This window comes from Canis aureus, chromosome 3 (genome assembly GCF_053574225.1).
Source record: "Canis aureus isolate CA01 chromosome 3, VMU_Caureus_v.1.0, whole genome shotgun sequence".
Lineage (NCBI taxonomy): Eukaryota > Metazoa > Chordata > Mammalia > Carnivora > Canidae > Canis > Canis aureus.
Genome location: NC_135613.1, coordinates 60,444,081 through 60,470,139, shown reverse-complemented (window position 1 = coordinate 60,470,139; position 26,059 = coordinate 60,444,081). Strand labels below are relative to the sequence as shown.

General features: G+C 40.7%; 1 protein-coding gene, 1 long non-coding RNA gene and 1 pseudogene across 11 annotated transcripts in view; 1 reads left to right on the top strand and 2 right to left on the bottom strand.

The window, feature by feature from the left end:
• DYNC2H1 (dynein cytoplasmic 2 heavy chain 1) overlaps positions 1–13,939 on the bottom strand; it is a 339,457-nt gene extending 325,518 nt beyond the window's left edge. For 5 of the 9 annotated variants that reach the window (XR_013376718.1, XM_077893270.1, XM_077893267.1 and 2 more), the window contains exons 1-11: positions 13,667–13,935; positions 10,838–11,008; positions 10,094–10,229; positions 8,381–8,499; positions 7,025–7,169; positions 5,816–6,048; positions 3,450–3,584; positions 3,235–3,348; positions 3,014–3,125; positions 2,568–2,692; positions 1,263–1,438 (exon numbers count right to left, since the gene is read on the bottom strand). Coding sequence is in view for 8 of the 9 variants with exons in the window: in XM_077893270.1 (XP_077749396.1) it covers positions 1,263–1,438; positions 2,568–2,692; positions 3,014–3,125; positions 3,235–3,348; positions 3,450–3,584; positions 5,816–6,048; positions 7,025–7,169; positions 8,381–8,499; positions 10,094–10,229; positions 10,838–11,008; positions 13,667–13,861 (1,661 nt within the window). In the remaining variant the exon portion in view is untranslated. Of the gene's footprint in view, positions 1–1,262; positions 1,439–2,567; positions 2,693–3,013; positions 3,126–3,234; positions 3,349–3,449; positions 3,585–5,815; positions 6,049–7,024; positions 7,170–8,380; positions 8,500–10,093; positions 10,230–10,837; positions 11,009–13,666 lie in introns of all 9 variants that reach the window. The other 4 variants (XM_077893271.1, XM_077893272.1, XM_077893274.1 and 1 more) reach the window with 3 other exon arrangements.
• Positions 13,940–14,046: 107 nt separating this feature from the next.
• LOC144311158 (non-selective voltage-gated ion channel VDAC1 pseudogene) lies at positions 14,047–18,318 on the top strand (annotated as a pseudogene).
• A 5,102-nt stretch (positions 18,319–23,420) lies between these two features.
• On the bottom strand, positions 23,421–25,990 carry LOC144311159 (uncharacterized). Of its 2 annotated transcripts, none has more exons than XR_013376721.1 (3): positions 25,368–25,990; positions 25,088–25,152; positions 23,421–24,265 (listed from the first exon to the last, which is right to left on the bottom strand). It is a non-coding gene; the product is annotated as an uncharacterized LOC144311159 (long non-coding RNA). The 2 variants fall into 2 exon arrangements; XR_013376720.1 differs by having other exon boundaries at positions 25,389–25,990.
• Positions 25,991–26,059: the final 69 nt, after the last annotated feature.

The following is a 26,059-nucleotide window of genomic DNA, read 5'->3' as shown; positions in this document are numbered from 1 at the left end:
AATCAATCTCTTAGTCTTCAGCTAAGACTCAAAACTGGCATCATACCACAGAGAGAAAAGGCTTGATATTCTTTTTCAAAAGGGTACTCTTATATATTGAGTCTGTCAACTTGGTTCTTTGATACTTTTGTTAAAGGATTGATGATAAAGAACATCAAAATGGGAGGAGTAGAGATATTCAAATGTTTCATTCCCTCTACTCTTTGTTTAGCAAAGGACTGTCCTTAGTGTCTCCTGTAAATGCTACAATAGCAATTTTTAAATCAGGGCACTCGAGTCAGGATGATCGTGAAAATATTGAGCCAAATTACTCAAAAACTACTATATTTTCATGACTTCTCTTTCAGGATCAGTTTTACATAATACTTATTCCTTCAGATCACTTTCACAATTAAGAAACTTGGGTCTTAGAAAGTAAGCTACTGAAAAGCAAAGAACAAATTTATTTTACCCACCTAACAATGCATATAAGAAAGCCTAATAAAAAGTAGATACTTTAAAGTGGCTTAGAATAATGATTTAACCCCAACTTTCCTATAACATAAAGCCTATCAAAAATTTCGAATGGTGATTTTTTTTGCCTTTATTTGAAACTAATCTTCAAAAGTACTTTCTACATACCAGCATATCCTGAAATATATTCTAAAACACACCAATTCTATGGAGCAATAAGGGTTTAGCCCAGAAAAAAAGCAGGAGTCAGAAGATTTCATTGCCAAATAGGATACAGTGGGTTGAATAAAGTTGAACAGGATTCTTTTCAGAGGCCTCAGTCCCCCAGCATGCTATCATACATAGTGGAATTCCACCAGAGCTGCAGTGGTAAAAGTGTGAACATTTTCCAAAATCAGCCGACTACAGAACTCTTTTTTTGGCCTGGAGCACCTGTCATATTTTAGGTTCATGGTAGGAAGGGAAAGAGTTAAATGGCATACATAAAAAGGTAGAAAAACACATATGAATACCAGTAGCAAAACATATGGGAGAGGAAAGCTGAATTTTAAAATGAAAATCTGCAGACCTGAGAAACACACGAGAAGCAACGGGGGGCATGGGGGGGATAATCAACTAATTATCTTCAAAGCTCCAACTTTAATGACTTAAAAGTTAATCAAAAACTAACAAAAAATGTTGTAAGGAGCAACAGCAAGTTTGGAGAAAGGAGAGAACAGAGAAAATTAATTCCATCTTGCCACTTAGATTATTAACATAAGAAACAAGATTCTTGCACCGACTTCACTGTTTAGTGTATCGATACTTACCACAAACCAGACCTGGAATCAGACAAACCAGACTGAATATCCCTGGACCAGTCATCAAATTGTTCTTGTTCATACAGTTTAAACTGGTCTAACAGATCTTCAGCACTTCGATGGAAAGACCGAAATCCAGACAAGTCAAATAGAAGAGCCTCAGCAATCTTGAGAGTATCATCCACCTTAAAAAGACAAATTAACAAAAATATTGCAAGAAAATATTATTACAAAATTAGTATGAAATGAACCACCTTCTCCAACCTGCAATTCAGAAATTACTTTCCCATTCAACTATAAACAGCAGAAGAGGAGATGTCCCTGTGAATGTAAGATCAGCCCCTATTTTGCTTCTGACTTGTACCACCTCAGAAGAGCAAAACAGAGGTAACACATATAAGGCATAATCAGAAGGGTAACATGGGGAAAATTCAGATGAGACCCCCTACGTACTCAGCAACACTCCTCTACACGTTCAGCAATTATGTGGTCATTGGCTAAGTGCTCTGGTGAGGAGCTCACACAGTATCTGCCAATCTGAATGGCAATTAGAGGGAAGAAATGCCTCTCTTCCACAACTGTACAAAGAACATGAGAGCACTTTGGAAAGATGACAAGATTGGGTAGAATATTCCAGATAACAGAACAAAAATACAACCTTGAATAACTCTCAAACATACTAGCCTTGATAATACTGTCTGCTTGCTCTTAATCACAAACCATAACCAATTAATATCCATTACATAAGTCAATGGAAGACACTGTACCACATGTTAACTAGTGAGTACACAAGAATCTTAGATCAAGTTTGAGAATACCAAAATATTAAAATAATAGCTGTTAAATCCATAAATTGCTAATACTACCCTAGGCAATGTCATAATTACATTTCACCTTTCCTTTAATTTCCTTTCAACCTAGAGTTACCTACATACATATACTTGCAGATAGGCTTTGCAACTACCAAGGTTTTGCAATGATAATCTCAAAGGATTAAAAAAAAATCCTTTGAAAACACGTATAAGATGATATCCTCTTAGATATTTTTTTCAAAAGGCCCTTTACCTAGAATGACTGACTGCACCTGAATGATAAATGATGTGCTAGTGATTTCTACATAGAAGATGAGCAGACCACTTGAACCCTCAAGCCTCCTCTGTACATTTTTTCAGAATTCTACATTTCACATGAAAATTAGATATGCCAAGGAAAACGGAATTTTTTTCATGTTTTCACTAGAGGCTCTAGAATGCCTTCCATATTAACTTAGCACATTTTACAATTAACATCTTCAACATCTCTTAAAGCTGATACCTTCAGTTCCAACTGGTGAACCCAAACTATATTATTAACAACTTCCGAAAGGTTTTTGCCAGAAAGCGGCCCAGATGCTTCACCAGGAACTCCTCGGCATCGATTCTCAAAGTCTAACCGAAAATCTGTAAAATTTAAAACAAATAAATTATTACACATATTCAGCAAAGATTTCCTAAGTGCCTTCCATGCACCAAGTACTAAGTGAAAGGTTATATTTAGAAAAATCTTAAGACTTGGTCCTTTACTCTTAGGGACCTTACCATGCATCAAATGAGACAGGGAAAAAAATAACTAGTTAATTTTAAAAATCTGTAATTTATAACAAAAATATTACATTAATCGTCAGCATATATAAAATAGGCTTAATTCCAACTGGTATACAAGAAAAAGAACCTACAAAATATTTTCTCAAGCAAACACTATAATATCCAATAAACTTTTACCTTTAACGGAGTCCACAAGTCTTGCCAGTAAAGCTTCTCTTTCTAACATCAATTCTTTACTTATAGTTGGACGCTTCACCAACTCTTTGTATTTCAGAAATGCTTGAAGAAGCTAACATAAAATAAGTACATGTTCATCCTAAGTCGATCAACTTGGTAAATAAATATTTCCAAAAATAGCTTAAGGGATATATTAAAAGTAAAATATTTCAATATTTTACCTGCTGTGGACTATCTTGAATTTCTGAAATATAATTTTTCAATTTTGCTGCTATTTTTTGCTCTGCAGGTGCAATAATTTTTTCATATTGAGACACTGCAGCTTTCCATAAAGGCTAAACAAATTAACAATATTATTAGACTTTTAACATTTTCAATATCTGTCTTTGAGAACAACACAAACAGGAAATTATATAGGCAAAAACATGTATCCGACCTCGGTATACGGATTATACTGCACAGGATTCAGGCCAGTAAAAGGTTCAAATACTCGAGTCAAGCATATGATTTTCTCTTCACTGGCAGGTAAAAAATAAAGAAGCTTCTCATGAATTGTTCTAACAGCCAAGACCTAAAACATAGAATATTAGAACAACAAATTTATTTAAAGTGATAAATCTTCAAAAATAGGCCTAGAGTCTCAATGTACTGGGCAAGAGTTTCTTTAAACTACTTCTCTGAAATGAATGCAACAAACTGTCATATTGAGAATTACTACTCATCAATAGTCAAAGTGGCATTCAAAGATAGTATCACATCATCACATTAATTGATAAATTAATGTGCTCAAACTTGGTGAAAATACACAAAATCTAAACATGGTTAAGCTATGTTTAACATTCATCCAAGTAACATTTTAGAGTCCTCAATATAATAAAAACCCTTGATTTTCATTCTGTGTTAAACGGCACTTCTAACAATGAAATGTTACACTCTATTATGCATAATTTACAAACAGGTGGGAAACAAATTATTGGATTTTGTATTTAAAACTTCCACCAACAGTGGCATCTCAGGGTCGTGAGTTCAAGCCCCATGCTGAGTGTACAGCCTACTTTTAAAAAAATTTTATACAGTTTAAATAAATGTGTGGCATTCACACATTCAAATAATTAAATAATACTTCCAACAACAATTAAAAGGTAATCAAAAACCTTAAAAAACACTATGAACTTCTATTTGAGTTAGAAAGAGGAGTATCAACTACTGATTTTTCTCTCAGAGAACAAAAATACCAATATAACAACCTGTCTACTGAGAAGGCTTAAAAACATTAATAGTAAATGACATTTAGCACTTTCCCCAACCAGATTATTGTTGCTAAATGCCATTTTCCACTGGAAAAACCAGGCTCTTGAGAGAAAGGACTAATTCTAGGAAAATGTCCAAGATGGACTGGTACCTTTGGGCGGGGGGCGGGGGGGGGGGTTAAAAGTAAGGAAGTTATCGAAGAAATACTGGATGCATACAAAACTAACCCAAGAGCCAACGTACATGGCCACTCACTGCTCAAAGACGAACAGTCTGATGACAGTAACAACTACAATAGATTGAAACTCATTAAATATAAAAACTCATAACTTTGTAATGATACTAGCAAAAAACATTCCATTAACCGCCTAGGGAACTTACTAAGACACTAACTGATTGTTCGTTGTTCTAAAAAGTAATAAATAAAAGGAAACAGGAATGATGTGTGCTGCCATTCCTGTACAAACGTTATTTCAGGGTAACTAAGACACGGATGACAAGAAGTTCTTCCATAATCACGAAGAAATGCAAAGAGAAAAACAGAACCGGAATATCACTAAGTCCCAATTCCCACCATCATCAATGGCTGGTAAATCACTAAGACCACGCCAAAGAACAAGCATCAGAGAGAGAGCAGAGAGCAGTGAATGCACTGGCCACAGGAAACCAACAGGCCAGCCCCCAGCAGTAACGCACAGGAATTACAGAGCACCCAGGAAGCACACAATTCGAGCAGACCAACTCTAGAACACCTTACAACATACAGGATGACACTATCAAAGTACTGTCGGTGTTGAGTGTGACAGTGGTTCTGTGGTTAAGCTTTAAGGGTATAAGTATATAATTTCTTGGCTTGGCTTTAAAACTACTCCCAGAAGAGGGAAGGCTGGGGAGACGAAGACAGAACCAGAAGTGAGTCATGCCAATGGCTGCTGTAATCGAGTGACAGATACACTGATGTTTGTTATACTGTTTCACTTCAGTGAGGGTTTTAAAAATTTTTTTAATGAAAAAGGTTTTAAAAAAAACCCCAAAGAACTATAAGCACAAAGTGTCAAAGTCATCTTTGTAATCATTGCAATCCTCATTTTGCCTGTCCCTCAAAGCTAAAAATTTAAGTTCTATCCTGAAACGTGTAACCTACATAAATGAAACAGCTCTTCCAAATATCTCCACTGAGTACTCCCTAAAAGCTGTCCCCGCTTCATAACAATTTCAAGATAGCCAAGAAAATGTCAGAGAGGGTCCATACCTGGACAGGTGGGCTGCTTATATTTTTCACAAGAACAAAACAGAAGTTCACAACTTCCAGGGTGAATAGCCACACGCCAAAGAGAAAGCAAGCGGGGGGAACCAGTACTTACTTGTTCCCCACTGGGTACCAGTCACATGACTGCCCTAAATTATCTCACATGAACTTTAATTCTTTTTCTCTCCCAAAAACAAATAATCTCTCAGGGGTGCACTGCTTACTAACCATAAAATATGTTCACAAACAAGTGAGGACCTACTTCACACTTCACGTCAAAGACCCAAATGATCAAATGGTACCTCTTCAAGGCGTTTGCCAAGTTTCTCAAGTGTTTCGGGGACGTATTTCTCATTTTTCCATGGATGAGGAACATAGCGCTGCCACACCTGACCTGTGAGGTGATTACAGACAATCACCCACTGTTCACAAATTGAAATACCAGCTTTCAGGTTGTCTTTCACGAGATAATAAGGATCTCCCCAAAAATTCAAAGTTCCCAACTTTTTCTGTACAAATCTTCCAAATGAACCACCTAATAAAACAGAAAGCAAAATTTGTAATGAAAAATTAATTTTTTAATGAAAAAAAATTTTTACTAATTATAGAATACATGCTTATGACAAAACTTAATGTATAAATTAGCACACTAAGGATCTATAAAATACCATATGCACATCCTTAGATGCAAAAACAAATATTTTTCAAAACACACATGCACACACATTCCTCTGTATTTTTGGATCTTTCAATATATCATGTGCATCTTTCAAGTGTAGAAGTATGTACAATTTTTTTCAAAAGGCTGCAGTGCCTAGTGTATAGATGTAGCATTATGTAACCCATTCTCAACTGCTATGTTTCCTACCCCTACAACTGATGCTGAAATAAATACACATATACCTTATGTACTTGTCAAATATTTCCTGAGAATAATAAAAAGAATGGTATTTTCTAGGTCAAAAAGTATATGCAATTTAAATACTAACAAATAGGGATCTCTGGGTGGCTCAGTGGTTTAGCGCCTGCCTTTGGCCCAGGGAGCAATCCCGGAGTCCCGGGATCAAGTTCCGCATCAGGCTCCCGGCATGGAGCCTGCTTCTCCCTCTCCCTGTGCCTCTGCCCCTCTCTCTCTCTCTCTCTCTCTCTCTATATCATAAATAAATCTTAAAAAAAAATAAAATAATAAATAAATAAATACTAACAAATAAACCAATACATATTAAAGACTTTTGAAATCATTACAAAATAAAGTTTAAATTAGTATATGTATAGGGACTAAAAATCTATGTAAACTTGCATTAATGGTCAAAGAATTTGAGACTAAGATTTAAATTAGCCAACTATATACAAACTTCTATTTAAATAATCCTGTACAATTTGCTCTAAGCAATACTCTGAGCAACAATTCTTACACTGAGGAGCATTTTTAGTAAGGGCTTGAAGGAAAAACAAGAGAACAAAAGTAAGACAGATTCCAAAGTTTTACAAGCTCTCTTCTTTACCAGTACCTATGATATCTAAGAGATGTAACATCCGTGACTCGGGATAGTGATCATGCTCCGTTTGTCTCCATACATCATCTACAACATCCCGAGTAGTCTCCACCAAGTCAACCACTTCTGGTAAGGACAGACTGTCCAAGTTATAAAATTCCTAAAACCAAAAGGCATTCATTTTTAGACATAATGATAACCATATCTTCAGCAACACAGTCACCATGCTCCCAGATTTTTCGGCTGCTACAGTTCTAAAACCCGCCATATCACTTTCTCCTCTTCCTTCTACCAGATGATGAGTTACATCTTTACGCAAATACCCTACAAGTTCCTTTACAAATTTCAGGAAAGCCAGAAGAAAAAATAGGAATTGCAAAGTCTATTGATTTATTTTTCCCTTGGCCTATTTTTCTTAAAGTCTGGATTCACTTCTTGCAGCTACTGAAAGGAGGCAGTCCTAATGCCATTCAGACATTACCCACTGTAGTTCACAAATGTCGTCAACTTGTGGACTGCACTGCATATTACCAGTAACACCATCAAAGTTCAAGCTTTGTTATTTTACATTCCATCATTATGACAAAAAAGTGTAAAACCATCTCAAACTTCATTAAAATGATATTGAAATATTAGGAACAGGGCAGCCCCCATGGCGCAGCGGTTTAGTGCCGCCTGCAGCCCAGGGCGTGATCCTGGAGACCCTGGATCGAGTCCCACGTCAGACTCTCTGCATGGAGCCTGCTTCTCCCTCTGCCTGCGTTTCTGCCTCTCTCTCTGTGTGCATCTCTATGAATAAATAAATAAAATCTTTAAAAAAAAAAAAAAAAAGAAAAGAAAAAGAAACATTAGGAACAAATATAAAATTACTATTTATTTTGAAAAGAATAGACCATTTTGTAACCATACTTAAAATGGTCACTTATTTAATCTCTAGGAATATTTCAAAGAAAAATCAATCAAGCATAAAACTAAGACTTTTCATATTTCAGATTATTTCGAAATGCTCATTTGAATAAACTGAACATCCCTTCTAAAGAACCTGTTACTCTCACATTGAAAAAAACCTGTTAGTACATTAGCCTTTTGCTTTTCCCTATCTATGGGCAGAAAAGTAATTATGTTTTTGAGAAAAATATTTACTAGAGATTAGAATCTTTCTTGAAAGTTTCTTTCTTGAAATCTTTCTTGAAAGTTGTAGTACGCATGTTAAATGCACACTTTAAGGAAACCCTGCTACATAAAAAGGATATATTTTGTTTACAACCAAAAAGTAATAATTTTAAAACGAAGGCAAATCTAGTGAAAACTGAATCCTAACGTAATTTTATTATCAAAAGCCTGACATATAACTATATAAGAATCACATACTCTTGCAATTGTTTCAAATAATTCTTTAAAATAATTGGCTCTTTCTTTACTAATCTGTTTATTTCCACGATGAGCTTGTTCTACCCAAAACTGGAACTCATCACTTGGTGTAAGAATACCTGAAAAGGTAAGAAGGAAAAAAAAAGAAGTATCAGTTCAAAATGAAAAGTCAGAACAATTAACAGTACCAAATTAATACTTCCCAAGTTTGTGGCTCAGTAGGTTTCCCATTATGTTTTTGTAAATCATCCATATCTACACCATCAGTCTATAATTTCTTGCTTCTCCTACACAAGGCTTTCCATTACCAGTCATATTAGTGAATAACATCCAAATCAGAAATGCTTACAAGTGAATCAATAAATGCCCACTATTTGGGGGCACCTGGGTGACTCAGTGGTTGAGCATTTGCCTTTGGCTCAGGGCGTAATCCCAGAGTCCTAGGATCGAGTCCCACATTAGGCTTCCACAGGAGCCTGTTTCTCCCTCTGCCTATGTCTCTCTGCCTCTCTGTGTCTCTCATGAATAAATAAAATATTTAAATAAATAAATGCCCACAATTTAATATTAAAGTAAAAGCAAATTAAAGTAATTTTACTTCTCAATTTGCTTTTATATTTCCCAATGAACTGGGAAATATATTTGCTTAGTCACATGCTGGAAAAGTGCACTATTCTTCCTGAGTCTATGGTATTCAGAAAGCATTTGATTTACTATTCAAGTATAAAACTGTAACCAGCATTATAAAATAATGATTAGTGTAGGTCATGCATTTCATATTAATTGTTCATATGAATAATATTTACATCTACAATAAAATAATTAGCTTCAAATAAGATGCATTTTTTAAAAAGTCAATTATCTTTGCAAAGTAGACAATCAGGATCAATCTTCATTATTCATGGATGCTCGATTTATGAATTCATCCATTTCCTAACATTTATTTGTAATCTAAAATCAATGCTTGCAATGCTTTTGTGGTCCTTCACAGACATGCACAGAGCAATGAAACATTTGAGTTGCCACATATATACGTCCCCAGCTAAGGCTGAACAAAGCGACACTACCTTGTTTCCTATCTTCTACTATGAACAAATATCCTTTGTGTAAACTACTCAGTTGGATGTTTTTCTCATTTTTTGTACTTTTTATTGGTCATTTCTCTGTTTAAAATGGCCCCCAAGCATAGTGAAGTCCAATGTTGCAAGGACAAAACACTATGATGTGACTTACAGAGAAAATACTGGAGTTAGGGAAGTTCCATTCAGGCATGAGTTACAGCGCTGCAGGCCATGAGGCCTATGTTAATTAATCAACAATGTATATTAAATAAAGTGTCTTTAAACAGAAACACATAAAATAAGGTGACATGTTGAGTGGCCGACAAAAACGTTATGGCCAGAGGCTCACTGGAACCTAACCTGGTTTTTTCTCTAAAAGCAAGGGCTCAGTATTTACTAATTCAGCATTCACAGGCAGTTTACAGAACATAACTACTGCAAATAAGAGGCAATTATATTTTCTATGTCCACACATTGCACATTGTTAAAGATTATATTCTCCTCTTCTCAAAATCCATGTAAATCTATTCATTTAAAAGAAGTTCAAGCTCAGAGAAGATCCAAAAGTGTGGAAATAAATCTGTGAAAAAATATATTAATTTACTAATGTACTAATAAGAAATCGTTTTGACTTTAAGCTATGGTTTTATACCTCGTGTGTCATCTTCCTTAAATTTCAGTTTTGATGAGTTAGTGTCTGATCTTCGTAGAACTATACCCAACCCAGTTTCCAGTTCACTCAAAAGATTCTGAAGTTTGGGATCAAAGTTTCTGCTCCATTCCTGATCCTAAATAAAAACAGATAAGAGCAAACATTGATCAAAAGTTTTCCAATTGGGGCGCTTGGGTGGCTCAGTCAGTGAAGCGTCTGCCTTTGGCTCAGGTCATAATCCTAGGGTCCTAGGATGAAGCCCTACCATAGGCTCCCTGCTCAGTGGGGGGTCTGCTTCCGCCTCTGCTACTCCCCCTGTTTATGCTCTCTCTCCTCCTCTCTCAAATAAATAAAATCTTTTAAAAAGTTTTCCAATCAAATGGGCTTCCTTAAAATACTCTTGAGAGAAATAAGTCCAAATACACCTGTCTCTCTCGAAGCCTGCCACTGCCCTCTGTCTCATAGGAAGAAAAAAAAAGGCCTTTCAACAGTTAAAATTTTATAAAATCATTTACTGTATAGCAACATAAGAGCTGATGCAGATTGCATTTTTATCTTTCTCCCATTTCTCTATTCGGCAACAAAGCTAACTTTAAAATTTCTATAAATCTTTATAATATTTTAAAAACTAAAATACTAATGATATTAACAGCAAATACAATAAATATCTTTATGTTTACAAAGACATTTATACAAATACCTAGCTTAAAACAAATGACCATACAGGTACTTTAAGGCACTTACCTTTAACAACACTGGTGCAAATACTTGCCTTACTGCTTGGTAAAGAGAATTTATAGGTGATTCTAACATAGATGAGACAAGAATGTTACTATGTAGATTCTTATCAGTAATTACTTCAGGTCGCAGCTTGAAAAACACCAGCACTTTATCTTTTGTGTCAGCAAAATCAATCTAAGTGATAAACAAATGATTTTTAATGTTACCTTTATAAAAGTATTTGAAATGTTTCCTGAAAACTGTTCTATCACTGTAATGTTTATCCCTTGGTAAAAATATTTACTTTAAAATAATTACAGTATATTACAACCAATCTATCTCTGCTCTTTAGGAGTATCTGGATTTTAAAATATATCCCCACCTATATGTGATTGTATCCTAAAGCTACTGTGACAAGTGGTTTATAAACAGAAAGCACTATATAAATATTGTGGGCAGATACTGCTAACTACTCCACTCCCACCAGATTCAATAATGCTACTAAGTTGTGGGCCCCAGGAACACACTGATTAGTAGCATATGTCTCCACTCTGTTCCAGAAAGTCTGTATCAAGGATATTAATTACCCTCTTACCTGAAACCAGAGTTTTAAAATGTGCTTTTAAAGTCATATGTAAACGCAAAGCTACCAAAATAATCTTTAAGTTGTCTGTCTTCTCAATTTATCTTTATCTGAATCAAAAAATTTCCCTTAAAGTATCTGAGCATCAAACTTTTTCATTTAAGTTGTATAACTAGATTAAAGTTGGAACTAGATGAGCTAAACTGGAATTCACTAAAGCAACCATGTTTAAAATAGGTCAGTTCATAGCAATTAGTTCATCAGCTGAAAAGTGTATTACCGGAAAGAAGTTTTTGCATTATATATACATTTTCACAGTTGTTCTCATTTCTTTTTCCAGGAAGATAAGTATATGTGTTAAAAAAGCTTTCAAACAAGTTGACTGCTATGCATGAAAACACTTTATAGACGAGTGAGATTCCATGCTACTTTCCTCTTACCCTAATCATTACATTTTTAGGCACAAAGGAGAAACTGGCATTTACTTGGTATTGCTGCATTTCTCAAACTCCCATTCGCACACATTAAAATTCTATCTCTAGTATGACCATTTTATTCCAATTACAAGCAAGAATAACAAGCTATAGATATACAGATTTGAAAAATTCACCCTTTAGTCATTAAATAGTACATACCCTTGTACTCTCTTCCTCCCACCTAAAGAAAGAAAATTCAGAAAATATACATTTCATCATTATACTGAGAAGAGTAACCACAGTTACTGGCTAAGGCTCCCTGGCATCAGTCAGGATGGCGAGCTTTGTCCTAAGCAAAGTCAGAGCTAACGCAAAGCTCAGTTGGCTACAGCTGTTCCTCATTCTTGAGAAAAGGGAAACAAAACTAGCAGTCCCAGCTACATCTCCTGCCAGGTTCTCTATCAATGGCAAATACTATTTTCCCTCAACTGACAAAATTTTGGTAGCTTTTAATTCAAAGTACAAAGCTGTTCTCCTTTGAGGTTGCAAAATAACTCTAGCACCTCCTGGGATCCATCAGGCATCAGCCTACCACAACCAGCTGCACAGCCCACAAGCTAAAATAGGTTTTTTAAAAAAATGAAAACAGGAGCCCCTGGCTGGCTCAGTTAGGAGAGCTTGCTACTCTTGATCTGGGCATTGTGGGTTCGAGCCCCACGTTGGGTGTAGAGACCACCTAAAATCCTTTAAAAAAAAAAATTTTTTTTTCATGACAAAAATTATATGAAATTCAATTATCAGTGTCTATATATAAAGTTTCCTTAGAACATAGTAATATTCATTTGCACATCATCTAGGACTGCTTCCATACTACAACCACAGAGCTGTAGCTTCTACAGAGACCTTATGGCCTACAAAGCCTAAAATATTATCTGCCCATTACAGAAAATGTTTGCCAACCTCTTTCCTAAAGCATAAGCCAGATTGCATCTCTCTTAAGATTACCAATGGATGTTCTATTTCAACTATTTCAATGGTGTCCCAGGTTCTAAATGAGCAGCCCATGCTGTCACCTTCCACAGTTTCCAGCCATCCAGGGAAACTTCTGCAATCACTAGATTGTTTTTACCTGGCCCTTTGAAACCCAGGTGAGACCTGGCTCAGGGCCTGGGTACTTTTGCTTAAAAGACTCTTCCTTCAAATATTAGGTTTGCCTGCAACACATCATCCCAATCCTACTCCAAAGCTCACTAATACAAACAGGAAGTCCTTCCCCCTCCATTTTAATGCAGTTCCCCACCCCATCCCCATCAATACTATTTCTCTATTTCGCTCTTAACAGCACTTATCAATGCCCCCAAATTGTTGCATTTATGTATCTGTGTGCATGTGTTAGCCTATCTTTGTGCACTCGAATGTTCCTCCTTGATGACAAATTCTGACCTGTTCATGGCTTTTACCCCAAGCACCTCATACGGTACCAGACCCAGTATTTATTAGCTTATTAAATCATGCTGTCAGACAGCTACAGAGCCTAGAACACAACGAAGCATTTCCAACACGACAAGAGTCTGTAGTGTGGTATATGACAGTACATAACAGCACTAACTTGGAAGGGCTACAGCTTCCATCTTCAGTACCCAACGCAAGAGACATTTTCAGCAATCCGCAGCCTTCCCGTCCCTGCTTGCCTGGGCCACACTCCACGTAAACTGCCGCTTGGTCCCGCCCCGAGGGAGGGGAGCCTGACTGAGGGGCCAGGGAGTCCTGCCCCGGGGGGAGCCCAAGCGGGGCGGGGGGGGGGGGGGAGCTGTGCGGTCCAGCCCAGGCTGGAGGTCCCCGCGGGGGCCGTACCGCGTTGGAGAAGGAGACGCCGGCGTCGGCGCGTTGCACCCGGAGCAGCATCTGGTTGCCGTCGTCCAGGAAGTTGTTGACCTCAGGGCAGCTGTACGTGAGCTTCTGGTCCCAGGGCTCCGACACCAGCCCGAAGTAGTTCTGGGCGGTGGTGAAGATGAACACCTTCCGGACGTCCCCGCTGCCGCCCGCCATGGAGCCGCCGCGACCTCGGCCGGCAGCCCTCAGTCCGCGCTCCGCAGCCTCCCGGCTTCGGGGTTGCCAGGGCCAGTCGCTATGGCGACGGAGCCGACGTCGGCGTGGCCGCGCACGCTGTGGACGTCGGCGCTCGGACACGCGCACGCACGGCTCGGGGGGCGGGGCCCCGGGGCCGCGGGGCGGCCGGGGCGGCCGGGGCGGAGCGGAGGGTCGGGCGTTCAGCCCCGCGCTCCTGCGCTCGCTCCTCCCGCGCTCCCCTCTGCGGCGCTTCCCTTCCCACCCTGCCCTTCGGTTGCTACCGGTTACTGGAGGTCGGTGCTTCCCCGGGATCACCTGAACACCTTTGTGAAATGGCCCGTGATACCGGTTATGTTACAGCGAGCACAACCGCGTACCGAAGAAGTACAGGAATGACGTCGGGCCGTGTCCTTCTCCTCCCCGTGTCATCCCTGTGAACTGCCGCTCCTTGAATATTCTGGATTCAAAACTCAGCTGCTAAAACTTGTGCTGCATGCTGCCCTCTGCCCATTAATGCAGGCCCTGCCCAAGAAAGGTTCTGTAGTCGGCCAGGCACCTCTGGTCTCTGCTGTGAGCCTTCCTTCCAAGGAGCTTAAACATAGATTTTTTTTTTTTAATTTGCATTCAGTAATGCAAATCACTCGTAAGTAATGCACCTTCCTCATAAGACTATATTCTTTATAATTGGAAAGAAGATCTTTTTAATCTGCTTTGCCTCTTGACTAAGATTTCGGAGTGGGAACTAAAGCACTACTGCTGCGACTTATAAAATTCAAATTCTCATGAAGTAATCCACCAGGTGGGAGAGAGGAGTCCATGAATCGGGATGCTGGCCACTGGATGGGAAAAAATCTAAACAAGAACCCAAGAGGACAGGGGAGACCAAAAGGATTTTGAATCCAAAAGGATTTTGAAAGCAAAGGCAGCTAAATATGGACGGAGATTCTTGCTCTACAGTAAGCATTATGACCCCTCGCACAGTCTTGAATTCACCAAATGCCCAAATGCTTGGTCTAGGTGAGTTCTGGTGGAAATGAGTGAAACTGTCATCCACAGCAACGTGGTAAATAGAAAGGCAACACAGGTAGGAACATGAGTCTGGGAAGCAGATGAGATCACATGAATGCCTCCCGTGAACTTGTAGGAATCTTCAACGGGCTTTGGACTGCCACAGGATAGGACATTGGAGTATTTGAATATAGTTTAAACAAGAAGTCAGGAAACATGGAAACTCTAGTTGACACATAAACCCCACAAGGATTGGAATTTTGTGAATCACAGCTGTGTACCTAGAATTAGACCTAGCATGGAAAGAAGACATATGAGGCCTCTGTAGTCATGAGGCTTCAGAAGGAAATCTCATACACAAAACCACAGAGATGGTGCGCTCGGTTCCTCGCGCAGCAGCCTCCGCGGTATGTGCCACTGAGCCCGCCACCCCCGTGAGCAGAAGATGCCTGTGCCTCCCACCTATGCTGATCTTGGCAAATCTGCCAGGGACGTCTTCGCTAAGGGTTATGGATTTGGCTTAATAAAACTTGACTTGAAAACAAAATCTGAGAATGGACTGGAATTTACAAGTTGGGGTTCAGCCAACACTGAGACCACCAAAGTGACGGGCAGTCTGGAAACCAAGTACAGATGGACTGAATATGGTCTGACGTTCACAGAGAAACGGGACACTGACAACACTCTAGGCACAGAGATCACTGTGGAAGATCAGCTTGCACGTGGACTGAAGCTGACCTTTGATTCATCCTTCTCACCAAACACCGGGGGAAAAAATGCTAAAATCAAGACAGGGTATAAGCGGGAGCACATCAACCTGGGCTGTGACATGGATTTTGACATTGCTGGTCCTTCCATCCGGGGTGCTTTGGTGCTGGGCTATGAGGGCTGGCTGGCTGGCTACCAGGTGAATTTTGAGACTGCAAAGTCCCGAGTGACCCAGAGCAACTTTGTGGTTGGCTACAAGACCGACGAATTCCAGCTCCATACTAACGTAAACGACGGGACAGAGTTTGGTGGCTCTATTTATCAGAAGGTGAACAAGAAGTTAGAGACCACTGTCAATCTGGCCTGGACAGCAGGAAATAGTAATACTCGCTTTGGAATAGCGGCCAAGTATCAGATTGACCCTGACGCCTGCTTCTCGGCTAAAGTGAACAACTCCAGCCTGATAGGCTTAGGATACACTCAGACCAAAAGCCAGGTATCAAACTGATGTTATCGGCTCTGCTGGATGGCAAGACTGTCAATGCTGGTGGCCACAAGCTTGGTCTAGGACTGGAATTTCAGGCATAAATAGATACTGTACAATCATTTAATTTTAAAGTATTTTGAGCATAGCTACCTTCAGAAATTAGTGTACCTTTTAATGTTGTATGTCTGGGATGCAAGTATTGCTAAATATCATGTTAGACCTCCAGGTTAAAGATGATTGAGCTTTAAAGTGTTACCCTTTCAGAGGTACAGAAGAAACCCAATTCCATGAAAAGTCCTTTCAGCTGTAGACTTGGGGGGACCTTGGTGGCCCCCCTAGAGAGTTCAGGTTTCTTTTTTATCTAGAAATGACTGCAAGTGGAAGCTGATAATTTGTAGGCACTTTGTTAATTGATATTGAGTCAATGAATGAAATGATGACTTCTTGAGAATTGAACTTTGGTTTTCTACCCGAATGCAGAGGAGGCTCATTGATGGTGTGTACAAACTCATTGAAAGAGATTTTTTTGGGATCCCTGGGTGGCGCAGCAGTTTGGCGCCTGCCTTTGGCCCAGGGTGGGATCCTGGAGACCCGGGATCGAATCCCACGTCGGGCTCCCAGTGCATGGAGCCTGCTTCTCCCTCTGCCTGTGTCTCTGCCTCATTCTCTCTCTCTCTCTGTGACTATCACAAATAAATAAAAATTTTAAAAAATTTTAAAAAAAAAGATTTTTTTTTCGACAGATTTTCATGACCTGTTTCCACCCACTCCATCACCTCTTTTACACCAAAAGTAGTCTGCAGGGCGTGATAGCTGTTTCTTTTGTGCCATTTTGGGGTGGAGAAGGTGGATGTGATGAAGCCAATAATTCAGGACTTAATTCCCTCTCATGCTGCGGTTTTCTACCCTTGCAACAGAGTATGAAATAGCTTCTAAGAGTCCCAGCTCTAAGCTGGGAAGAGTCTCTGTGACTGTAATCACGTTGTGACAACAGTCGGAATAAAAATTGGACTTGTTATAAAAAAAAAAAAAAAACCACAGAGATGATTAGTCATCAGACCAAGGTTGATCTCCAAATTCAGTTCCAAGCTAATCTCTTGGCACCATATCACAGTGATAGACAGACAGCTATCCACCAATATCCATTCTCTCCTTCCACAGCTAAGAAGCAGCTACTCTCCATGTGTAGCCATTAACTACTTCTCACAAGTAAGATGGAAATAGAGGTCACGTGTGCGAGAGTTTATAGAAGTGAGTGTACCTTAATCTTTTGCCAGCTGGATACAAAGCAACCAGAAATGACAGAACCATCAATGAGTAGGACGCAGGTCTCCTGATTTAGTGTGGAATAAAGTCAGCAACTGTTAAATAAGCAAGAAATACCCTTTTTTATGTTTGAGCCATGTTACAGCATATGTCTGTGGGTCTGGTTTTCCAGTAAATTAAGCCACTCTAACCAATAGTGTAATTGATATCAGTAGTAAGGTGTTGTTTGTTTTGTTTTTTTAACTTAATGTAGGATGTTTTAGTAGTTGGCTAGCAAGTGGCATGCAAACAGAAAATATGAGCTGTACAACATGAGACAAAACCTTTCTGAGCCAAGTTTTCCTGATTTTGATCTATATTGGCATATCTCATTTATATACTTTATACTTCTTTATACTTTAAAAAATTATTGAGGATTCCAAAAAGATTTTTTGTGCATTATTTCTATCAATATTTACTGTCATAGTCATGAAAACTGAGACTTAAAACATGTTTATTCACCTATTTAACAATAAGTCCATGACTTATTAACATGAGTGACATGTTTTTATAAAGATAATTATAATTCCCAGGCTCCTGGGTAGCTCAGTCTGTTAAGCGTCAACACCTGGTTTCTGCTCAGGTCTTGATCTCAGGGTCTCGAGATTGAACCCCGTGTCTGGCTCCAAGCTCAGCACAGAATCCTATGTGCTTTAAGGTTCCTACTATAAAAAAAAATTCAAAACATCTAAGTAATAGGTAATATCTTCCTCTAGAATGATGATGATTCATTTAAATGCTTCAGTGCTGCTTTCTCTATCATGTGCCTGACCTCGTTTTACCTTTATTCGCAGGAGATCGTCTTGCTTAGACTTGTAAGTGAATGCCCTGTAATATTATTTTAAAAAACACATAACCACTGATATAAAGTGCTGAAAGGAAAGCTTCTCCACACCATGGCAACTATTAATAAAAATGTTCACACAAACTGTTAGTATGAATCTTTTCTATTTCCATTTATATTTATGTGAAGTGAGTGTTGGATAACATGCAACTAAGCCAGAGCTCTCTGCGTTACAGCCTCTCAACTTTCTTTGGATAACTTCTACAATAAAATAACCCTCTGACATCACAGCCTGTTGCTATAAGGCTAGAGCATCAGCAAATTGGTAGCATCCATTCACTCAAGAGGATTGCTCAGAACAGATTTAAAGGAAATGAGACCAAGCTTCTCACATGTCACCCTGACACCTTTGGCCACTGAAGATATTCTAACAATACAAAATGTGAAATTGTACACCACAGAGGAACATATGCCCTGGAGCTAATGGAAGGTATTCCCATACTGTGTCTCGTGTTCTCGCCAGGAACAGGGCTGTGAAGTCCCTGAACACACATTTGCGGAGAAGGGAAAGGCATCTAAGACCTCCATGTGGGGCAGTCCTTGCCGTCGGGTTCCAAGGCGGCTGCTTACAGTCCAGCAGCCTGGAGACCAGGAAGATGGGTTACCGGGCTGCCTGCTGAGGACACTGGAAGCTAGCTTGATTTAAGGCTCAAAGTCTTTTTTTAATCCCGGCACATGGTTTCTTTAACAGTTACTTTAAGAACTGAGGCTTTCTGATATATGTTTTTCCTGCTCCCGTATGGTGAATCCCACAGTTCTTTCCTACATATAATTCTCAAAAATGATTTATCCCTTGGCTTCCTCATCTGCATGCCCCCTCTCTCAACGAAGGATGGCTCTCTGGATGCTCTCTGCAACAATAAATTGGGATGGCAAGGTTAAAACCCTTACTTACTCTGATCTTTGCAGAAAGATTGTGTCACTTTTTATTTTTGTTGTTGAGCTGAGAGAATTTTTAGTGCTTTTTCACCAAAACTTTTTCCAGTCTTATCTCTTATTTCCTAGGGTCTATGAGCAGTCAGCTTTTCTAACTTTAGAGGGACCATGATGTGTAGAATTATTCATTACTCCCTTTCTACGTCTTCCAAAAAGCCAACCAGTTTTCACCTGAGCTCCCCTCTTTGCTATATCTTGCTAAAGGTAGATAACTGTATCCAACACATACAATTCTGCTCCATCTATTTCCTGTAGAGTTCAGGTCTCACCAGGTCCACCCTCTACTTCTCACTGGGGGCAGACTTACTAGGAATGTTGCCAAGGTACCCTGGAGCCCTCCAGCTACCAGCCTGCTGATCCGCATCCTTGCTGCCTGCAGCCTGACTACCTGTCCTGCACAACATATTTTGGATTTGTGTATGGCAGCATCCTTCTTCCAAACACCAATATCTACATTCACATGGTAGTCATTGCTCTCATTTGCCAAATATGTCTGGATTTCCCTTTTGTGGTACATAGTAAGACTGCAGTTCTTTGCTCTCTTTAAATTTAGGTATGACCATTTGACCTGAGATACTTTTTAAAATGTAAGAAGTGATATATCACATATGCACAGACACCTTACAAAGCAGTGTATAATTTACCATGGTTCTTTCCCAAAGTGTTGTGATCACAGAAGCGTAAGTCAAGACAGAAGTTTTATCAGCCAAGCTCCCTGAGAAGCTGGTTATGATGAGCACTTTGTTCCTGATGGTGTATCATAAACAAGAAATAAGTTTTTTATAAGATAATGAGATTTTGCCGTGGTAATGTTACCATACACTGCCCCGCCTGACAACACAGTCAAGTTATGGCAACTGTTACAAATGAACCGGAACTTGCAATGGCTTAACATTACAGAATTGTGTTTATCCTTCATGTGACCATTGATCATGGTATGTGGCAGGCAGTCTTCCACCTGCTGGTTCAGGCATCAAGTCCTTTTCCATCTCGTGGCTTCACTATCCCCCAGATGATACAAGTCTCTCCAAAGGTTTTTGAATCTGACTGAGAGATAAAGAGTAAAGCCTGATGCAGGAGACTGCAATGGCAATTCCTGACTGCCCAAGACAATGGGAAGATCTTGCTGTGTCTCTGGGATAGAAGATGAGTCATAATGAGCACACAGCACTGAGTGATGCCCCCCTGGGCCTGCACACAGCTTCGTACTTGGGCAGGTTTGTGGTTGGCTCTTACCAGCATTCAGGGAGTTTTGAACAAGGGACGCTGCATTTTCATTCTGCTCTGGGCCCCACAGATTACATATACAGTTGAAAGTTCTCCAGACCAAGAAAGAGATTCCAGAGATGGATAAGGCTCAGACCTGGAAGAGGGGTTTCATGAGACCAGATGGGAGGGGGTAGATCTATGAACAACACACGGACAGGAGCAGACTCAGCATCAAGAAGCAGCAGCATGGTCGTTGGTCACTGCCCGAGACTGGAGCACTGTGGCTGCTGAATACATGTCTGAGACCACACGCAGAGCATCCACTGTCTTTGCAGGAATCACTGCCTCTGCTGCAGACTCATGTGAACTTATCTTTCCAGTGCTGGATAGTGAAGGCCTTTGGGAACTACCCACCTAGCACCTATGCATTCTCCCAAGAGATGATGCCTACCTGTGCCCAATAGTTTGCTGAGTTCCAATCAAATGACACGATGGAGACAAGTCTATTTTTGATGGCTGAGAACACGGCTAAGATCTCTGAGACCAAAGACAGGGCTGTTGACCTCAGTATAGTGTGTAGTATATGAAAAGGAAAGCCCCATTACCAGAATTGGGGTGGGAATGGGAACCAGGGCATCTTGCTCCCTTTACAGGCCTCGTGTCCCTCCTTGCTCTGATTCTGTGGAGCACCTGAAGGAAGCCTCCTTTCTAGATTAGTGGAACTTGATTTTTGTTGGGTGCACCCTAAGGATACACAATTATGTACCCTTTGGCAGTTTTGTTAGCACCTTTATATTTACTTTCTCAGTGTTTCCACAGAACACTGCTGTGATGTCTCAATAAGGCAGATCCTGTTGTTTTATTATCCAGATGGGAAACTGAGTCACTGCATGAGTCACTGCATGATCGGATGGCTTCTCTACAGCTTCAGAATTTTAAAATGCAAATCCATTAGTCTATTGGTGATTCTCATTCTAAGAAATCATCTCCACTATGCCATCTTCCCAGTACTAAGTTGGAAGAGGCACAATATTCATCCATGCTGAAGATTGTAAAAATGCTCATGAGAACATACCGAACTAAACCCAAGCTTCTTGCACTCGGTTTTGATCTACTCTAATATGCATCCAAAAAGACAGCGCTTTTCTGCAGCAAGCATTAAAAACAGCGCACTCTCTGCCAGTGATTTTAATTCTGTGAACTACTTGTCTTCATCTGGGAGATACATTCATATACCAGAGGGCCACTCAGGTGTCCAGTTTAATATTATTTCCCTCCTGAGCACTTACTCTTTTATTTTTAAGTAATCTCAACACCCAGCATGGGGCCTAGACTCACAGCCCTGAGATCAAGAGTCCACTCTTTACCGACTTTGCCAGCCCAGCACCCCCTGAGCACTGACTCTTAATTTTCCTGGTTGGGTTTCAAACTGGAAATGCTGTTTTTGCCTACAATGTCTTCAACCTGTGATCCCACATCCAGAATTCTATATATTCTGACCTTCCTAAAGGCATCAACCTCGATGGCTCTCTTGAGTTATTATTCTCTTTCTGCCTGCACTCTACTACTTTTTAAATTTTTATCTACTTATTTATGCTCACCTTGATTCTTTAAAAATAAACTTTATTTTAGAAGAGTTTCTGATTTACAGTAAAATGGCAGTGACAATATGGAAAGTTCTCATATATCCCACGCTCAGTTTCCACTATTATCAACATCAAGCACTAGTATAGTACATTTCTCACAGCTAATGAGCCAATAATGATTATATTAAGTAGACTCCATTTTTAAAAATATTTTATACATTTATTTGAGATAGAGAGCGAAAGAGAAAGCATGAGCTGGGGGCAGAGGAAGAGGGAGAAGCAGGCTCCCCACTAAGCAGGGAGCATGTGGGACTCCACCCAGGACCCTGGGATCATGACCTAAGCTGAAGGCAGATACTCAACCACTGAGCCACCCAGGCACCCCAAGTAGATTCCATTTCTTGACAGGGAGTGGCAAAATACTAGAACATGTATGTTGAGAGATATCATTGTGATATTAAAAAAAAACACAACAATCTGCATGGTGAGGAATAAGCAAAAATCAATCTTTTGCTTTTCTCTACGACCCTTCAAAACTGTGTAAACTCATTCTTCCTTGGATCCTGAGTAAAATTTCATTCCAACACCATGCTGTTGTAGGTTGCATTTACTTTTATTTGGTGTCTCTCTCTGCAAGATTCAGGTAGCTACAGGACTTAAACAGAAGTGGTATATGTCACTTCAGGGCAGAAACTTTAACAGCCAGCATGGGATCCATCATGTTTTCTGTTCCCCCTATCATAATGGCAAGCAGTGTCCCAGACAGTGGCTCCTTCTTGTTGGGGTCCCAGAGAGAGCCAGAGCCACAGCCGGGTTGCAGTGGACGTGCCCTAGCATCCTGCTTTAGGATTTAAGGGGCCCATGGCACGAGTTATGGTTCTGCACTGCTGAGCCTTTCCCAAACATGAGTCGTTGGCTTTTTTGAAAGAAAGTCATGTCCTAGCATCTCATTTCTACTGTCATCTTTAAAGCTTTCTGCTTTATATGTATGGAAATATTTTATAAAATGTTGACCTGCAAGGTTGTTTTGAAAATCAATAATATATAGAAAGGAGAGCTCATTTCTACTGTCATCTTTAAAGCTTTCTGCTTTATATGTATGGAAATATTTTATAAAATGTTGACCTGCAAGGTTGTTTTGAAAATCAATAATATATAGAAAGAAGAGTATTTATGTAGATCTAGGACCAAAACTGTATGTGGCATTCCACAAATCATTTTTGTGTTGCTTCTTTTTCTGGCAAGTGCAAGTGCTCTATTTTAAAAGGTGTTAAGAAAAACTGTGTACAGAATATATAAATCAACACAATTTGGGGGACCATTTTTGGCTGCCTTGATTCAGATGCAACTATTTTAAAATATCTTTTTCATCACTTCATTCTATTACCTTCAAAAGCTAAGTGATGCGTGTGTAACCAAGAGGTTGAGTAAATGGCAGAGTTATGGCTCAGTCTCAGTCCTTCTGCTTACTGCCCTATGTAGTTGTTTTTTTTTTTTTCTGTATCATTCTATGTAACAGTAGGATAAATTGAAGGATAAAGGAAGTTGTGTCTTACCTAAAGTCACTGAGCGTCTTTGGATTTGAAACTACAAGGAAAACCCTTCCTGCCTCCCCTTCCTTCTCATTATTCTCATTAAACTCTACACAGAAAGAACCACAGACTGTCATCTTTTGTTTCTCTATTGTAGGTCCCTTCTTAATGGAAACTAATGTTTTGCTCATGTGTTAGCAGCAGAAAAGAATAAAACCACGTAAGTCCTTACATACTGCTCACAGGCGAGGATACAACCAGCATGCCCCCACTGGGTCATTGGAATGCTCCATTAGACCACAGAGGTGTGGTGGTGGCGGCAGGTACTCATCAAAGACGGTGAAGAAAATGGTATCCATGACTCCAGAAGCCATCATCTCTTTAATATCACTGATAAGCATAGATTACGGCCCTATTCTGTGTTCCTAAAGTTCTTGTAAATGCAAACATGCCCCATGTATTCTCCCCTCCAGACTGTAAGATTCATGGACACAGGAGTCATGCCTGCCTTTTATATCCCCAAACCCAGCACAGTTCCTGGTGTATTTTAAGTGATTGTTAAGTATTGTGTAGGTAGTAAACTGAATGAGTGAGTCCCATACATAGACTCAGGCTTTCACTTATTTCTTTCCAGGGAATTCCATAGAGACAAGAGAGGTCCTATCTAGTCGGATATGCAGGTGTGGTGGGCTCTTCTTGCTTAGGTTTAGAAGGTGCAGTTGTCATTGACATGTAAGAGGAGTCGTTCCTCTTCCTCTTCAAAGAACACTTAATGGAGAAAAGACAGTCTTTTCAGTAAATGGTGCTGGGATAACTGGATATTCACGTGGAAAAGAATGAAACTGAATCCTGATCTCACACCACTCACAAAAATTAACTCAAAATTCATTAATGACTTAAATGCAAGACCTGAGGTCGTGAAACTCCTAGAGGAAAACATAGGAACAAAGCTCCTTGATATGGTCTTTGTGATTATTTTTGGTTGTAACACTGAAAGCATAAGCAACAAGATAAAAAATAAACAAGTGGGCCTACATCCTACTGAGGAAAGAAACTATCAAGAAAGTGAAAGGATGACCTACGGTATGGAGAAAAAAATGCAAACCATATGCCTGATAAGAGGTTCATATCCAAGACACATACAGAACTCCTACAGGTCAACAGCAAGGAAACAGCCCAATTAAAACAAGGGCAAGGGACTGAACAGACATTTCTCTGAATATATATGAAGGGCCAACAGGTACATGGAAACATGTTTTATGTCACTAGTCGTTAGGGAAACGCATATTGAAACCACAGTGACTTATTACCCTATACCTGCTTGTTAGAACGGCCTTTGTCAAAAAGGTGGGACAGTAAGTGCTCGCATGGGCAGAGGAAAGGCAATCGCCGAGCACGGTCGGAGGGGTTGTAAACTGGTGCAGCCACCATGGAAAAAAATACAGAGGATCCCCACAAAATTACACTTGTGGGAATACAGTTGACCTTTGAATAACACGGGTGTTAGAAGCAGCAGCACTCCCATGCTCAGCTGAAAATCTCCTTATAACTTTGGGTCCTGAAAACGTTGCCGCTCACCAGAAGCCTTACCGTAACGTCAGGTCAGCAGTCCGTTAACACAGATGTCTTATGTCTCCTACACTGCACTCTTACAGCTGGAGGAAACGAGATGTTATGAAGAATCATAAGGAGGGAGACCCGGGGGGCTCAGGTCATGATCTCAGGGTCTTGGAATCAAGTCCCACAGGAGGCTCCCGACCCAGCGGGGAGTCTGCCCCTCCTTCTCCCTCTGCCCCTCCCCCTGCTCCTGCTCGCTCTCCCGCTATCTCCGTCAAATAAATAAAATCTTTAAGAAAAAGAGAAAACAAACCCATAAGGAAACCGCATTTACAGCAGTGAAACAGCGGAGCCGCACAGTCCCGGCCCGTGCGTTCCCAGGGTCACAAGAAGCCCCGCGTCGGCGAGACACCTGCACCCCGTGCATGAGCATGGCTCACAGCAGGCAGACCTGCAAACGAGGTGGACGTCCCTCCGCAGGAGAGTGGGTAACGACAGACGTGTGGATCACAACGCGACATTACTCAGCCCAAAACAAGAGAAGCCCCAGCACTTGCGACAACACGGGTGCACCTGGAAGACACGAGGCTCTGACCGACCACCGCACCACCGCGGCGGAGAGGGCGGAAAGCGAGAGAGCGCGAGAGAGCGAGCCCAAGGAGGAGGAGGCCCAGGACCCCGCGAGGAAGCAGCACACCTGCGGCGCGGACTGCAGGCCCCCGGCGCCGGCTTTCCAGGGGACACCGCCGGCGGAGACGGCCCCCAGGAGGCTCTGGGAGGGGCCGTGTCGCCAGCTCAGGCCAGGCCAGCCGCGGGCGGAGCCAGCACTCCGGGAGCGGCGGGCAGGCGCGGGCCGCACAGCACCAGGTCCCCACAGCGCGGGGGGAGCTCCGCGGGGAACGCGAGGACACCCCGACCACCTGGCTAGCGCTGGCCACGCCCCCGCCCCCGCCGCGCACCCGCACGCCCCGCCCCCGCCCCCGCCGCGCACGCGCACGCCCCCGC